This window comes from Gadus macrocephalus, chromosome 5, assembly GCF_031168955.1.
Source record: "Gadus macrocephalus chromosome 5, ASM3116895v1".
Lineage (NCBI taxonomy): Eukaryota > Metazoa > Chordata > Actinopteri > Gadiformes > Gadidae > Gadus > Gadus macrocephalus.
The window spans coordinates 16,199,069-16,213,670 of record NC_082386.1 but is presented as its reverse complement, the minus strand read 5'-3'; the positions used below and the strand labels follow the sequence as shown (position 1 = coordinate 16,213,670).

Sequence of the window (14,602 nt, the reverse complement as noted above, 5' to 3'; positions counted from 1 at the left end):
ATATACAGTGGTTTGGAAAAAACGAAATGCTAATAATGTACGGGCCAATGGGTCTATCTATACATCAGTGTTGTTTATTGTGTGTTCCAGATTTTGGCCTTTTTAAAAGTGGTGTTCAAATAACGAAATGCTGATAATGTATGGACCAATGGTATACTAGTCTGCAATAGACATGTCCATCTATAAGCGGTGTGTTTGTGTGTGTGTGTGTTCCAGATTTCGGCCTGTGTAAAGAGGCCATTGACCATGAGAAGGCCTACTCCTTCTGCGGCACGGTGGAGTACATGGCCCCCGAGGTGGTCAACAGACAGGGACACATCCAGAGTGCTGACTGGTGGTCCTTCGGAGTCCTCATGGTGATGAGTGTTCATACGAGTAGTCTTAGGCCCAACCCCATTTCTACCCCTTACCCCTTCAAAACAAGGGGGAGGGATAAGGGGAAGGGGTAAGGGGTAGAAATGGGATTGGGCCTAAGTGTTAATAGTATTAGCCGGTAGAAGTTCCTGTACTATTCATTTGATGTACACAGTACAATGATACAAAAAGTAGCATTTTGCATGTTTAGCAGCACAAAACCAGGGGGTCTATTGGTTTACTTTTGTTTTTGTATCTTCCTCCTCCAGTTCGAGATGTTGACGGGGGCGCTGCCGTTTCAGGGCAAGGACCGCAAAGAAACCATGAACCTGATTCTGAAGTAAGAATCTTCTGGAACACATTGGTGTTTGGTAGCAGTATTGTTAACATGAACCAGTTTCCATGTTATTGGTTGTACATCTCGTCCTACTACAGAGTACGTTCTTACTGTGCTGTGTCTCCCCCTGCAGGGCGCGCCTGGGAATGCCTCAGTTCTTGAGCACAGAAGCCCAGTCACTCCTCAGGGCTCTGTTCAAGAGGAACCCAGCCAACCGACTAGGTCTGTATCAACAGCACAACACGTGGTCTGATTTCCCAGTCTCGGACACAAGCATGTTGCGTTGTTGTTTATTTCTATTTTTATTTTAAATGTTTTCTAATTTCATGTTATTGTGGTCTCCAGGATCTGGGGCCGATGGTGCAGAAGAGATCAAGAGGCATACATTCTTCTCCACCATAGACTGGAATGTGAGTGTCTGATGGAGGAATGAGAACATTCCGCTGACTCGGCCTAAAATAGAGTCTATAAAAGTCTGTACAAGGGCATCCCAATACTGTATGTCCAATAGAGTCTTATTGGGTATCAATGTGTGCGTGTTTGTCTTATTTTCTTTCCCATTTGAAATTATATTGTTGTCCTGAAGCCATTCCAAATAAGATCCTGAGCAGGATTGAACATACAAACTTGAACTCCAGAGATGAATGGCCTCAGAGTTTAAAGTTAATTCAAACTGCTCTCTTGGCAAGATCCGTGTCACTACCTGTGTTTCAGAAACTCTTCCGGAGAGAGATAAACCCCCCGTTCAAACCTGCCGTGGCTCGCCCCGACGACACCTTCTACTTTGACACCGAGTTCACCTCACGCACCCCCAAAGGTCAGACATCATATGTGACAAGCAAACCATCGTGTCAATCCATGACTCGACGTATGTTAGGATACTAGGGATGCACCGATCCGATACTGGGCATCGCTGTCAGGCTGATAGTAAATATAAGCTATCTGTTTAAGGACGGTAGCCTAGGCATAGCTACAATACTCATCTTTTTTTTAATGTCTATTTCAAAGCTGCTCATTTATATATTTTAAGTTAATTATCCATTCAAAACTGACTTTACAACATGTGGCAGATCTATAGGATGACTACTGCTACATACACATTTACATAATGTCATGTATGATTAAGATAAGATAAGATAGTCCTTTATTAATCCCCCTTGGAAGAAATTCACTGGTGACCAGCAGTACAGTGGGAAAAGAGAAGTGCGAAAAACAGTATATAAAAGTACTAATTTAAAATAAAATTATATAGTATAGTATAATATAAATGTGCCAAATGTGTAGGGTCCCTGAAGTAATGGAAAAATTAATGAAATAAATAACGAATAACAAGGTTAACAATAGTCAGTCCTTGGGTGTGGGGTTTAGTCCTTAAGTCCATTAAGGTCAGTGGACTGTTATGGTTGTTGACGGCGCTGTCGTTCACTCGTCGTGACAGACTCCCCAGGTGTGCCCCCCAGCGCTGGAGCCCACCAGCTCTTCAGGGGCTTCAGCTTCGTAGCCGCCGCCATGCTGGAGGAGGAGGGGTCCGAGGAGGCCAGCCAGCCCAAACCCCACCCGGTGGTCCAGGTCAGAGGTCACAACCAACGACCAATAGGGCGAGAGCCTCTCTGCTGTGTGAACGATAAGGAGCTACCTGTACATGGTGGAGTTGGATTCATGGTCAAAACATCATGGTTCAAATGTTACAAAAATAAAAGATGGAAGCCTCTCAATTTAATAAAAAAAAAATTAAAAAAAAAGCAACCAAATAACTAATGATGATTTTTTCGATAGTGTTTCCCCACAGGAGTTCTTGAGACTATGTCATGCTCCTCCGGAAGGAAATGTTGTACTTTTTGAAGTAAATCTGCAGCATTTTTAGAGCTAATTAAAGAAGCTAAGATCTAAGAGCTAAGACCGGAGGGAAAGCGTTCCAATGCAAACCACTCTACACGTGGTATATGCATCTGCTACGACGTTCAATGTGTTTTTGATTTATTGAAAGGTTAACTTGAGGACTCAGTTCTTCATAGATCTAACCTCTTAATGTTGCACCAGATGATGCACTTATTTTTTCTAAACATCTTCTTCTGCGGGAGCATGCACCTGGAGCCCCCCCCCCCCCCCCTACCCGCCAGTGTATCCGAGGCCCACGCACCACCGTAGTCTCACAACATCCTGTGGGGGGAAGCACTACTGTACCTTTTCCTCTCTCTTCTCCGTCTCATACTTGTATGCATCTCCTCTCGGCCTGCAGCAGCTGCACGGGAAGAACCTGTTGTTCAGCGACGGCTACGTGTTGAAGGAGGACATCGGCATGGGCTCCTTCTCTGTGTGCAAGCGCTGCATCCACAAGGCCACCAACACGGAGTACGCTGTCAAGGTGACTGTCGCACGCACACAACGTTAATAACCCTGATGTCTGTGAGAGACGTCAGCCTTTATCGACGTATGTGTTCACATCAATAGCCAGATCTTTTTCCATCAATAGCACTGAGACGCCACTGATTCCAACAGTCAAAACCATATCACTGTGACTTAAAGTCACAGAACTAGAGGAAAAATAACCTTTTTCTAGTTACAACTAAAGATTATGTCTTACCTTTGTTGTTTTGGTTGTCAAAGTTGTGTTTGATTGCATGAAACGACCATTAACAGGTTTCGTAGTGTGCAGGTACCATTTTTTTCACAAAACATTGTTTACAAATAAATTTATAGTAGCCAAGAGAGGTTTTCAGGTAAATGGCACTGAATCAGAACTGAATTGCCATCTAGTGGCCATAATGTGAAATTGCGCAATTGTTTTTCGACCGGACCTTTCATTAGAGGGTTCATTTTCCAATTTTATCTCTTGAGATAGTGTACAACATATGAAAAATATCTTTTGGTAGTCCCATTGTGAACTGCCCAAAAACCTCCTGAACTCCTTGCCTGTAGTTTCTGATTGGTTGTTCTGTGATTGAAAGATGATTGACAAGACCAACACAGACGCCTCTGAGGAGATTGAGATTCTGCTCCGGTACGGCCAGCATCCCAACATCATCACTCTGAAGGATGTGAGTACATGCATACATACACACTCTCTCTGTCTCTCTCACTCTCACTCTCTCAATCACTTACTCACTCTCTCTCTCTCTCACTCTCTCTCTCTCTCTCAATCCCTCTCACTCTCTATCACTCTCTCTTTCTCACTCACTCACTCACTCACTCACTCACTCACTCACTCACTCACTCACTATGGGGATATCGCTCCATGATAGCTCTGCCTGTGTGTTCATGTGTGCCATGTGTGCGTTCCAGGTGTACGACACCGGGAAGCAGGTGTACCTGGTGACAGAGCTGATGCGTGGGGGCGAGCTGCTGGACCGGATCCTCAAGCAGAAGTCCTTCTCCGAGAGGGAGGCCAGCGCAGTGCTGCACACCATCACCAAGACCGTGGAGTACCTCCATGCACAGGGGGTGAGCAGGATGCCTGGGAGTAGTCCTGGGGGAGTTGTAGTCCTAGGGCAAGTGTAGATCTATGGGAGGTGGAGTTCTGGGCAGTTGGAATTATTTGGGAGTTGTAGTTTTTTGGGCATGAAAGGCTTTTATTTATTTTTTAATTTTTTTTACACACTTTTTTTTATCTTCTACATATGCTTTTTTAATTTAACAACTCTCAGGTGTTCACGTTTTGGAGTGGTTGATTTTAGTATTTTTGATTCACTCATTCTCTCATTCACTTTCAATATCAATAACAGTACTATTAAGATGAATACAAAAATTCCGCTTTGCTCTATTAAAGTTGATGCGTACAGCATTCATATATGGCCGGATTTTTGGAATTGGTTTGGACCTGATACCTCAAACTGTATTGTTGGATAATAACTCAGAATTAGGATGAAGAAGGATAAAAAAAAAAGAGAATAAAACCCATGAAGCTTGCTTTGCAACCACACTAATAAGACGCATGTTAAAAATAGTATGTCTTGCTTTGCAACCACACTTACTATGTTTCTCTAATTGTTTCTCTCTCTTCCCACACTTGTCTCTCTTTCTCTGTGTCTCTTTCCAGGTGGTGCACAGAGACCTAAAGCCCAGTAACATTCTGTACGTTGACGAGTCGGGAAACCCAGAGTCCATCAGGATCTGTGACTTTGGCTTCGCTAAGCAGCTACGCGCTAACAACGGCTTGCTGATGACGCCGTGCTACACCGCTAACTTTGTAGCCCCGGAGGTGAGCAGCCATTGGCTGGTCTTGCCATAAGGATCCTCTCGTTCAGTTTGAATCGTTATTATTTAGGAAGCAGGTTATCAGGGGTGGAACATTATTTATGTGCACAGCAATTTCCTTGCAAACACACGAAGAACAACCATAGACCAGCACAGTAATACAGCTTAATTAATATTAACATGTAAATATTTTAGCTATAATCATGTTTGATGACGGTAAAGTTTGCCGTACTATTAAAGGCTAGCCTGGCTATTGCCAGACCAAGCACCATCGTAGATTGCACGTTGGTCTGGGAAAAGCTGTCGCCATTTTCGTCAGCACAAGAGGCGTGTTCAACGGGCCTAGTTCAAATGACTCTGTACGCAATTGGCTGCTTGCCGTCGCTTTCCTGTCGACATTGTGTTAAAACAGCCAACAGCGCTCCAGGGGGTAAAGCCAGCTTGGTGATTGGCTCTTGCAAAAAACACATCGAAACGAGAAAGAAATGTATTGCTCTTCCCCAGACCCCTCTGCAGGGCGAACTCGAATCGCCGGCACAACGGGCGGGGCTACCCAGTCTAACTAAAGGCTGTCTTGGTGTTTCAGTTCATCTGGAAAACTATAATGAGTGTATTTCCTCCCTGTGCTGCAGGTGTTGAAGCGACAGGGCTACGATGAAGGCTGCGACATCTGGAGTCTAGGGATCTTACTGTACACTATGCTCGCTGGGTGAGTCCCCCAGGCAGACGCACACACACACACACACACACACACACACACTCAAGCACCGGCATTCTTCCTTTTAATCTCATTCTTCGGTTAATCAGCCAACCTTGTCCCTCTTTTTTTTTTTTTTTTTTTTTTTTTTTTTTTTTTTTTTTTTTTTGGTCATTCAGTCTCCTAAACCCACCACACATTCGCAATCTTTCGCTGACACAGGAGTCATCTCATTCATAACAGACCCACAAACTCTACGTAACACAGCGCTGAGAGTTTTCACAACTCATTCACACGGCGTCTTCCTCCCTGCTGTTCCCACCCATAGTTTCACTCCATTCGCCAACGGCCCAGAGGACACGCCCGATGAGATCCTGAGCAGGATAGGAAGCGGCCACTTCAGTCTGAGCGGAGGGAACTGGGACGACGTGTCCAGCGCGGCCAAGGTAGGCTACTCACAACCCTCCTCCGTGAGTCACACAGATGATCGACGTATCAAACCTGCCGCGACCTTTTCTACTGCAGCTATTTACGACATTAAAAATATCTCCGTTCAGGGCTCCCCGGGGGCTCCCCGGGTACAGGGTGTACCAGATAGGCTGGGTTCTGAGCGCAGCGACCCGGGTCTGAATCCTGTCCGTGGTCCTTTGCTGCTTGTCCTCCCCTCTTATCTTCTAGGGGTGGGAAAAAATTATCGATTCTGCGATGCTCTCTAGAACGATTCCGTCTCGATGCAGATAAATTAATAATCGGAATTTTAAGTAAAAAAAAAAGTTTATTTTCTTTTTATCTGTTCGCCGTTCTGTTTTTTATTCTGTTCGCCAGAGAGGGATAATTTTAGTGATTTTAAAATTATTTAATTTATCTTCAGTGTGTATTGGCCAATCTGATTTGTCCTGACACGATTGCGATTCAGCCTATGCATAGCATGCACGCAAACTCACAGCCAGACACAAGGACGACAAACAAGTTCTTATTCTTATAATGGACTAAGAGCAGCTTTTTCTTTAATGACATAGAAGAGAAAGATTAGAAAGAAAAGAAAACTGAACCCTATTTTTTTTACATACTTCCATATCGTTTTGTAATGCAAGCTGCATTGATTATTGCATTGTTCATAGAAAGTCACATTTGTGACAAAAGCTTTTTCTCTAATAAAATATTAGATAAGTTAATTCATCTGTTTATGTCTTTAATGATCATCACAAAAGTAGGAAGTGATTAGCAAACTCTGAGTAGCAAACTCAGATGTATATATATATATTTGAAAATCACGTATGTACATTTTTTTTGTTGCATCGATAATCGTTTTAGAATCGAATCGTGAGGTGCCAAGAGATTCCCACCCCTATTACCTCCCCTACCCTTCCTGTCTATCTCGCATCCATGAGTCAATCCATGGGGGGGGGGATTGTTCTCTTTAAATTGTTTTATTCTGGTAAATCCCCCCCCCCCCCCATCCCAATGAGAATAATGGTGTTTGAAAATTGGTCCAATGATGTCGGGCTCGGATTGAGCCAATGCACAGGTTTCCTTCAGAAAAAAAACCCAACAGCTCGTTGTGATTTTCACATTTTATAGCTCAGTTCTACTTCAGTTTTTACGTGGAAACGGTTTTGCTTCCCATTCCTTTATCTATTCTATCATTTATTTTTGTAGGACCTGGTGTCCAAGATGCTGCACGTGGACCCCCACCAGAGGCTCACCGCCAAGCAGGTGCTGAAGCACCCCTGGATCCTCCAGAGGGACAGCCTGCCCAACAGCCAGCTCCCGCACCAGGACCTCAAGCTGGTCAAGGTACCGTCTCTCCGTAGACCCTCTCTAGACGGTCGCCATGGTCATATGCGTCACTGATGACCGATCACGTGGTCTCTCATGTCTCATGGACCCACATTGTTTAGGGGTACATGGATAACTCTATTTATTCTCAAGATGTTGTGGAGTGTGTGGATGATGGCCGGTTTAAGCAGCCTCGCCTTGCCCGAGTCAGACTGCTTACATTCGGGGGCTGGTGTGAGCCTGCTTAATCCATCCGTCACCCACACACAAACTCCACGCATCTATATGTATGCGTCAATCCCAATCACAAAACGTTGCTTGACGACTCTTTCTCCCTACAGGGTGCGATGGCCGCCACCTATTCGGCCCTCAAGAACTCCCAGCCCACGCCGGAGTTGAAGCCCATCGAGAGCTCCTTCCTGGCCCAGCGACGCGTTAAGAAGCTGCCCTCCACCTCACTGTAGAGACTCTCAAGCATTCATTGGCTGAACCGGTGACCAAACCAAATCCCCAAGCTCCGCCTCCCCCTCCACTACCCAAGCTCCTCCCCCTCACTGGCTTTAACCAAACAAGTCGGCGTCTTTCGAGCACTCCATCGTCGTCTAACCAGCCAAGAAACAGGGACACTGTGGTTCTGTGCAACGCCCCCCAACTTGTCTCTTGTGCCCTCCTTGCTGTTAACTTTCAATGGGCAAAAGTGGGGTGTGTGTGTGTGTGTGTGTGTGTGTGTGTGAGAACGTGCGTGCTTGACTGTCTTTGTGACCCCCGCCGCAGCACAGTCGTCGTCGTCCCCTTCTTATTACTATTATTGTTTTCACTATTGACACTGGAAGTGTTTTCCCCCCCGCTCTTAGCCTCGCTCTTCTTGATTGTTGGTCCAGCCTTTTGCACGCCTGGCCTGTCGTCCCGCTCCCGGCTCTCTCTCTCTCTCTTCTGATCACGCCAAGCTTTATATACACAACATGCCAGTGGATGCGCTTCACAAGTGGACCCACATCCACTTGTGACGACGGCACGGAAACCAACGCCGTACTGTCCAACTGCCGCAAAAATAAAAGAATCAGTGATTATTGTAGAAAAATAACAATTCTGCCATGAATGTCTGTTTTGGTTTTTGGGACGGCTGGAATATGGTGTTTAGGGAACAACAAAAGTGGAATGTAAATGTTTCGGCCCACGTTAATCAACGCTAAGTACTTTGTTTGACACCGAATGTGTGCGTGTGTGAGCTCACGAGTGTGTCCGTTGCACGACTTGGAGGTGTGTGTGTGTGTGTGTGTGTGTCGTCTTGTGGGTCCGCTGCAGGGTTGTGTGCATGGTCCCGTGCAGTGCTGATGTAATGTGGCTTCCTCTCCCTCCAAAATCCTTTGATCTGATTGGTCTACCTGCTGCAAAAATCTGTTTTTTGAGATTACGTGTCTTGTTATATATTTTTTTATAATTATTACTTAAGGATACAAAAAAAGGAATCTAGGGCGGTTTCTGTGAAAGAAACTTGTCTTTGGACATTGTGGCATGTTAATCTGTTTTCTTGTTCCGTGGAGTTATTTTTGACACTTGTCCGTGTTGCTTGGGTTATCCGTATAGACTGCCGTTTTCCTGTGTTTTGCCGCTTTTGTCGTTTATTTTTTTGTTTTTCTTCTTGGTCAAAAAGAAAGTTGTGAATTAAATGGTGAAAGATGTTCAGCACATTGCAGGAAGGTGAACACCAAGCTCTGTATATGTCGAAAAACTGACTGTTCTATACTGTTCTCCGCCACCCCCCATCTCCCTCCTGGGTCACTTGACAGTTGCATTTTGTTCCTCAATCCACTATTCACCATGGGAACACTGTCTTCAATGGCTTCCACTCTATTGGCAAATCTACTGATCTCATGATCTGTGATTCTTTTCATTCCGTTTTCTTTTAGGTTACCGGTTATTATATTGCTGGTATTTAACCATTATATGAAACATTTGAGGAAAAAATTATTGTTTCATGAAATGCTTGATGTGTCTCATTAGTAGCTTCATGGGATGGGTTCTTGCTGAAAGTTCTGTGCCTAGACCCGCAGGTGAAGCAGAATGTCTTTACATGAGAAACACATTATGGCCGCTGGCCCAGGATAACCCATCTGCTCTAGGAAAGAGCAGTCCTACATGATTTACTAGTTGCCTCTGTCCACCAAGCATCGGAATTATGTCATTCTCGACGGTCGCAAAACGTTCCCCAATTTTATGGCAGTAAGTGCATATCAATGATAAAGAAAATATTGCATCGTAAAGATTTTTATATCTTAAAAATATTGAAATAAAAATACTGTTGCTATGACAAAATGTTTTGTTTATTTTCCACTGCCAATTACTATTGAACAATTACTTTATTAGGCAGACTTTTTGTTATTATTTTTTTGGGGGACGTAATCTGTCTTGAAATTTAAAGTTTAGTCACGTTTTCTTTTTAAAGTGTCAAAAATAGGCCTAATTCTAATGTAATAATGTTGGACTTTAACCTTGAGATTGTCTCAAATGATACAGTAAAAACACTTGAATGTGGGTAAGTGTATGGTCAGTCCTGATCAGAGCCTGGCTGATATATCGGTTGGCCCTTGTAATTGACCGATATTGGCCTATACCAGAATATTCGTAATCTGTGTACATTTCTGCCGATAATCAACTATGAATATTTTTGATTTATAATTGTCCTTAGGCCTACCTCTTTAAAAATCCAATATACTTAAATACCCCCCCCCCCATGTAAAAAAAAAAAAGTAAACAAACAGCGGATCTTCCCTGACTGCAGCACCTTATTCGTTCTGCTCGCACTGCAGCGTCATGTTTCACCACCAATCTTCATGACAAGGCTCCACGCTGACGTTAGCAGCAGCAGTGACCCCTCCTGTCCCTGGGCGTGTTCGCAATCTAACAATATCACTGCGCCTTTGGGTTCACCTGACCATCGGATCTTTTGTTTTCAAGAGTGGAGCTGCGCCAGACTGGCTCTGACGTCATTGCCCGCCACCGCCAGCAAAGGGCATCGTGCGTCTCAGAACGCACTAACATTGAGAGCAGATACTCAGTCTCTGTTGTAAATCTGCACAGAAACACGGATTAAAGTAATCCGGAGCAGAGAGGGGCCACTAGGGGTGGATGAGAGACGAGGGATGTGGGATGAACGGGAACAATAACTGAAAGCCGTGATGTATTTTAGCATTATAGCATTATGTAAGGTGCACATTCCAATAGTGTAGGCCTACATTTTTGCTTACATTTTGTCATTTAATAGAATCATATTCAATGTCACTTGGATAAAGGCTAAATCTGTTCGGGTTGGGGGAATGGGGGCAGTTTATGTTACAAAATTACTCAAAAACTATTATATCAAAGTTATTTCAAAGGGTTGGAAACACAACTGTTGCATAACGAACAGATTCCTCCAGATTTTTCCCACCCATTCACTTTCTTTTAGAAGCCTAAAATCTGATCATAACCCTAAATTTTTTTTTTAAATTAACTTGCAGGCCACAAAATAACAACTATCAGGTTAACCGTTTATGCTTGCAAGGCAGCTTGATTTGAATGTATTTTCACATATTCGGTCCCCATCGTAACTGCATTCTACCGCAGACCGTTTGATCACCCTTGTTATTCTGATCTACATACCGGCACGGAGGTTTTTTTCCAATGGGAACAGAGGATTACAGATGAAGGTTCAACCTATATTCCTACAGGTAAACTTCTCTTGATTTTTGTCTTCCCCCACTCTCTTGTGTTATCATGTTATTCTCTCAAGTTTTAACTAGAACTGTCAGTGGTGTTCCCGGATCAAGGCCTGAACAAAGCTTTGTGTTTGAAGTATTTTTTTATAACCCACATTCAGAACTAACCTCTGAGTGCATACACTAAAGTGTCAAAAACATGAGGTGCATCTGTTGGAAAACTATTGTTGTTCCATTCTTAATACATTTAGGCAGACAGCAAGGGTGCCATTATTGTGGAAACAGTCCAAGTCTGCAAGTCGAGTCCTATTCCTTGATTCATTTTGTAATGTTTGTGCTCTTCGACCAATGGCTTCCAAGAATGTAGCTCAAATGTTTGGGACAGTGAAATATAACACAATATATATGTACAACCCACATGTAAAACAATTAGAATACGCTTAATCAAAACTGTAATCAAAACTGTAATGTTGATGCATGAGCCTAATCCAACCAACCTCTCTTTTCTTGGTGTTTAAATGATTAACAATATTATGACTTATCATATTTTCTCTTGGGCTCTTTCAAACAAATCACTTTACCCATTAGCGATCATATTCTGTGAAAAACCGCAGCAAAAGACGGCTATGTTAATGTGTAGACTGTTGTCTTTTAGATGTGTAGCTGTCGTATTTCTGTGACGTTTAGCATTTTTCTTTCAGTGCATCAGTCGCGCGGCACAACAGCATATTTAATTTGTCGCGTCTTTCAGGGGGCAGGATTCATCTCCTCCAATGAGAGCTTGGTTTGAACGATGTGAATAATTAGGCCCCCTGAGATCACAGGGTCCACAAGGTGTCGTGAGAAGCTCTCCATATTTGGCCTATTTACAAACATATGAGTGCTTCATTTTGTGAGATCTATCATAGTGTTTTATTACTTCATGCTTTTAAGATACCTGCATCGTACGATGGTGTAAAATAAAAGCAGTCAGTGGCTTGCAGATAGCTTTTAAGCATAGCACAGTAGACATATTGTGACACACATATTGTGTCACAATTGTCTATAAAAGCAATATCTATGTGAAACAATGATTAAACATACATGGCTGCATATTGATATATATTGACAATCTATAGTTGTATTGTTTGCCAGAATAAATGTACCATGTCATTTGATGCACACAGCCAGTTCAATCAGACAGACATTGATCATTTAAGATTATTTCTCAGTTTGTTCTTTCAGCCCCCTCAGGAGAAACAGAGACGGTAATGAATGAATGGAACGGTGATGTAAGTGCATGGAAAGGAGTGATAAAGAGTGCTGCTCGAAGGAGAGAAAACGATCGACTGAAGCATTGCCCCCCCCCCCCCCTCCCCTCTTGCTTCAGCCATCTGATGTCATGCCTGCGTTTCCAAGGGCAACCGGGCCAGTGACGAGCACTAGCTGGTGAGAGGAGATCAGAGTGCACATGAACAAGATGGACAGAGAGAGAACAAAAGGTTCTGCGCTTCTACATTGTGATGCCTCACTCGAAGAGTAAAGCGCTCTCTTTGCGAGACAGCAGTGCTTCGGTTTCATGCAGATTACCAGGAGGAGGAGGACACGACATGACTGCCTGCTATCAGCAGCATCAGCATCATCGCAGGGAGGCAGCCCGGGCCAATCCCCTCGCTCACACACTCATGAGTCAGGCAGCCAATGAGCTGGCGGCATGCTGCTCCCCACCACGGCGGCAAAGGATGCGGAGGGAGCAGAAGGCAGGCTCCGATCTCTTATTAATGAATGGAGTGTATTCCACACTGCACACTCCGCTGCCTCTTGCTCACACGGCTTTAGTCGCTCTCCGCAATGATTCAGGACAGCTGAAAACCATCCACAAGAGCAGCAGCAGCAGCAGCGGCGGTAAGGACGGCAGGAGGCAAGCTCAGGCTCGGCTAACAACAAAGCAATGAGTGAGGAAGAGGACGACACCAGGATGGACGTTGTCAGGGAACCAACGAGACACGCCGACACTGATTCCGACGAAGAAACGATGGAGGACGAGGACGCCCCCGCGTGCATCGTGGACCCCCACCCACACATCACCCCGCCGGAGGCCCCTTGTGCCTCCTCGACGTCCTCCGCCTCCACCTCGCGCCGGGTGGAGGACGCTCTCCTCACCCTGCCGCCGTCCGTCTCCGCCACCGCCCTGCTGGGCATGGTGTCCCCGGCCACCCGGCGCTCCATCTCCATGGGGGACTTCCGGCGGGTGTCGGCGGCGCTGCTGTCCCGGTCGGAGCCCCCCTCCGCCTCGGCCACGGCGCCCTCCTCCAAGCTGGTCACCCCCAGCTCCAGCATGGAGTTCCAGGCGGCGCGGCGGCGGCTGCTGGAGGTGGAGGAGCGCCAGCGGGTCATCCACGAGATGGAGCGCCGGCTGGAGGAGCTGAGGCAGGTGTTTGTGCGGTCCGAGCAGGAGGTGGTGGTGCACGGGGAGGTGGTGTCCCGCATCTCCGGCGCCGCCCAGCAGGGGGAGCTGTGTGTGACGGAGAACACCCAGCGGGTGAAGAAGGGCCTGAGGTTCAAGAAGCACCGTCCCACCATCATCTTCTCCTCCATGCTGGGGCTGCGCACGTGCCTTCCGTGGCCCGTCAAACTCAAATAAAGCGGGAGAGGCGGGAGATGGTGTCTCTCACTGTGCCCTACAGTGCTCGCGCCCCACCTCTGAGGGGCTTTACGGATCAAATGAATGCGTCCCACCATTACTTGCTTGGCTCCCCGCTCACGGACATGGCTGCTGCTTTTTTCTCTTCCACCCTCCCTGCTCTCCTAGGCTGGGGCTGGCCCCTGGGCGTCTCTTGTAGTGCCTCCTACAACTACTGCTGTTGCTTGCTAGTGAGCAGCTGCCTTATCAGCACACGGGCGTCATGGTGCATCTCATTGAAAATGCACTGACCTGACGAGCCATCTGACAAAGTCACCAAACGTCAATGTCTTCAATGTCCTCACTGGGTTTTTGTTTGTCTTTTTTTTTTTCTTGCATACACTGCTATTTAGCTCCTTGAATGTGTGACTGCAAGTGATTGCAACGTGTTTTCGAAGAAAGAGAGGCTCTGTATTGAATGGCCGCCCCTCCTCTGATGCACAATGGTTTAGGTTAAAAGAAAAGCAACACGAGGCCGGCACAATGAAGTTACATGCTGCATTGTTACATAAACCCAGGAGGACAGAGGGCAAGGCTTGATGAGCGAGGAAACAACAGAGTGGGATTGTGTAGGAGGGATGCAGCAGGAACGAGATGTCCTGACTTTTAAATGTAAAAAAGTGCCTAGGCTCAGATTTCCCTAGTTTATTTTAGAGCCCTTACTGGAGACCACTACAGTCCCACGGGAGTGAGAGAAAAGAGAGAGTGCACACAGCTCCACCGGTTGCCTCTTAGTCTCTCATTTGGTTGGCTACGTATCTCGCAAGCAACTCTCTTTGAAGGCCGTTTAGAATGTGCAACCAAACATTACTAGATGAATATAAAGGTCTCCAATTTGTTGTTGGGGAAAAATCTGCAAAGGAATAATGCTGCATTTGTGT

The 14,602-nt window shown here is 45.4% G+C and overlaps 2 protein-coding genes across 5 annotated transcripts in view; both read left to right on the top strand.

Moving 5' to 3' along the window:
- rps6ka1 (ribosomal protein S6 kinase a, polypeptide 1) overlaps window positions 1-9,677 on the top strand; it is a 45,653-nt gene extending 35,976 nt beyond the window's left edge. For all 4 annotated transcript variants that reach the window (XM_060052774.1, XM_060052776.1, XM_060052777.1 and 1 more), the window contains 14 exons: window positions 217-356; window positions 624-694; window positions 825-913; window positions 1,037-1,101; window positions 1,406-1,508; window positions 2,130-2,260; window positions 2,931-3,056; window positions 3,640-3,729; window positions 3,974-4,132; window positions 4,728-4,889; window positions 5,518-5,594; window positions 5,911-6,028; window positions 7,242-7,379; window positions 7,703-9,677. In XM_060052774.1, coding sequence (XP_059908757.1) covers window positions 217-356; window positions 624-694; window positions 825-913; window positions 1,037-1,101; window positions 1,406-1,508; window positions 2,130-2,260; window positions 2,931-3,056; window positions 3,640-3,729; window positions 3,974-4,132; window positions 4,728-4,889; window positions 5,518-5,594; window positions 5,911-6,028; window positions 7,242-7,379; window positions 7,703-7,825 — 1,592 coding nt within the window. In that variant the 3' untranslated portion in view covers window positions 7,826-9,677. The remainder of the gene's footprint in view (window positions 1-216; window positions 357-623; window positions 695-824; window positions 914-1,036; window positions 1,102-1,405; window positions 1,509-2,129; window positions 2,261-2,930; window positions 3,057-3,639; window positions 3,730-3,973; window positions 4,133-4,727; window positions 4,890-5,517; window positions 5,595-5,910; window positions 6,029-7,241; window positions 7,380-7,702) is intronic.
- A 2,661-nt stretch (window positions 9,678-12,338) lies between these two features.
- On the top strand, window positions 12,339-14,111 carry LOC132458227 (uncharacterized). The gene has a single exon (XM_060052784.1). It carries the CDS (start codon window positions 12,990-12,992, stop codon window positions 13,680-13,682), a length of 693 nt encoding a protein of 230 aa, XP_059908767.1. The 5' UTR covers window positions 12,339-12,989; the 3' UTR covers window positions 13,683-14,111.
- Window positions 14,112-14,602: the final 491 nt, after the last annotated feature.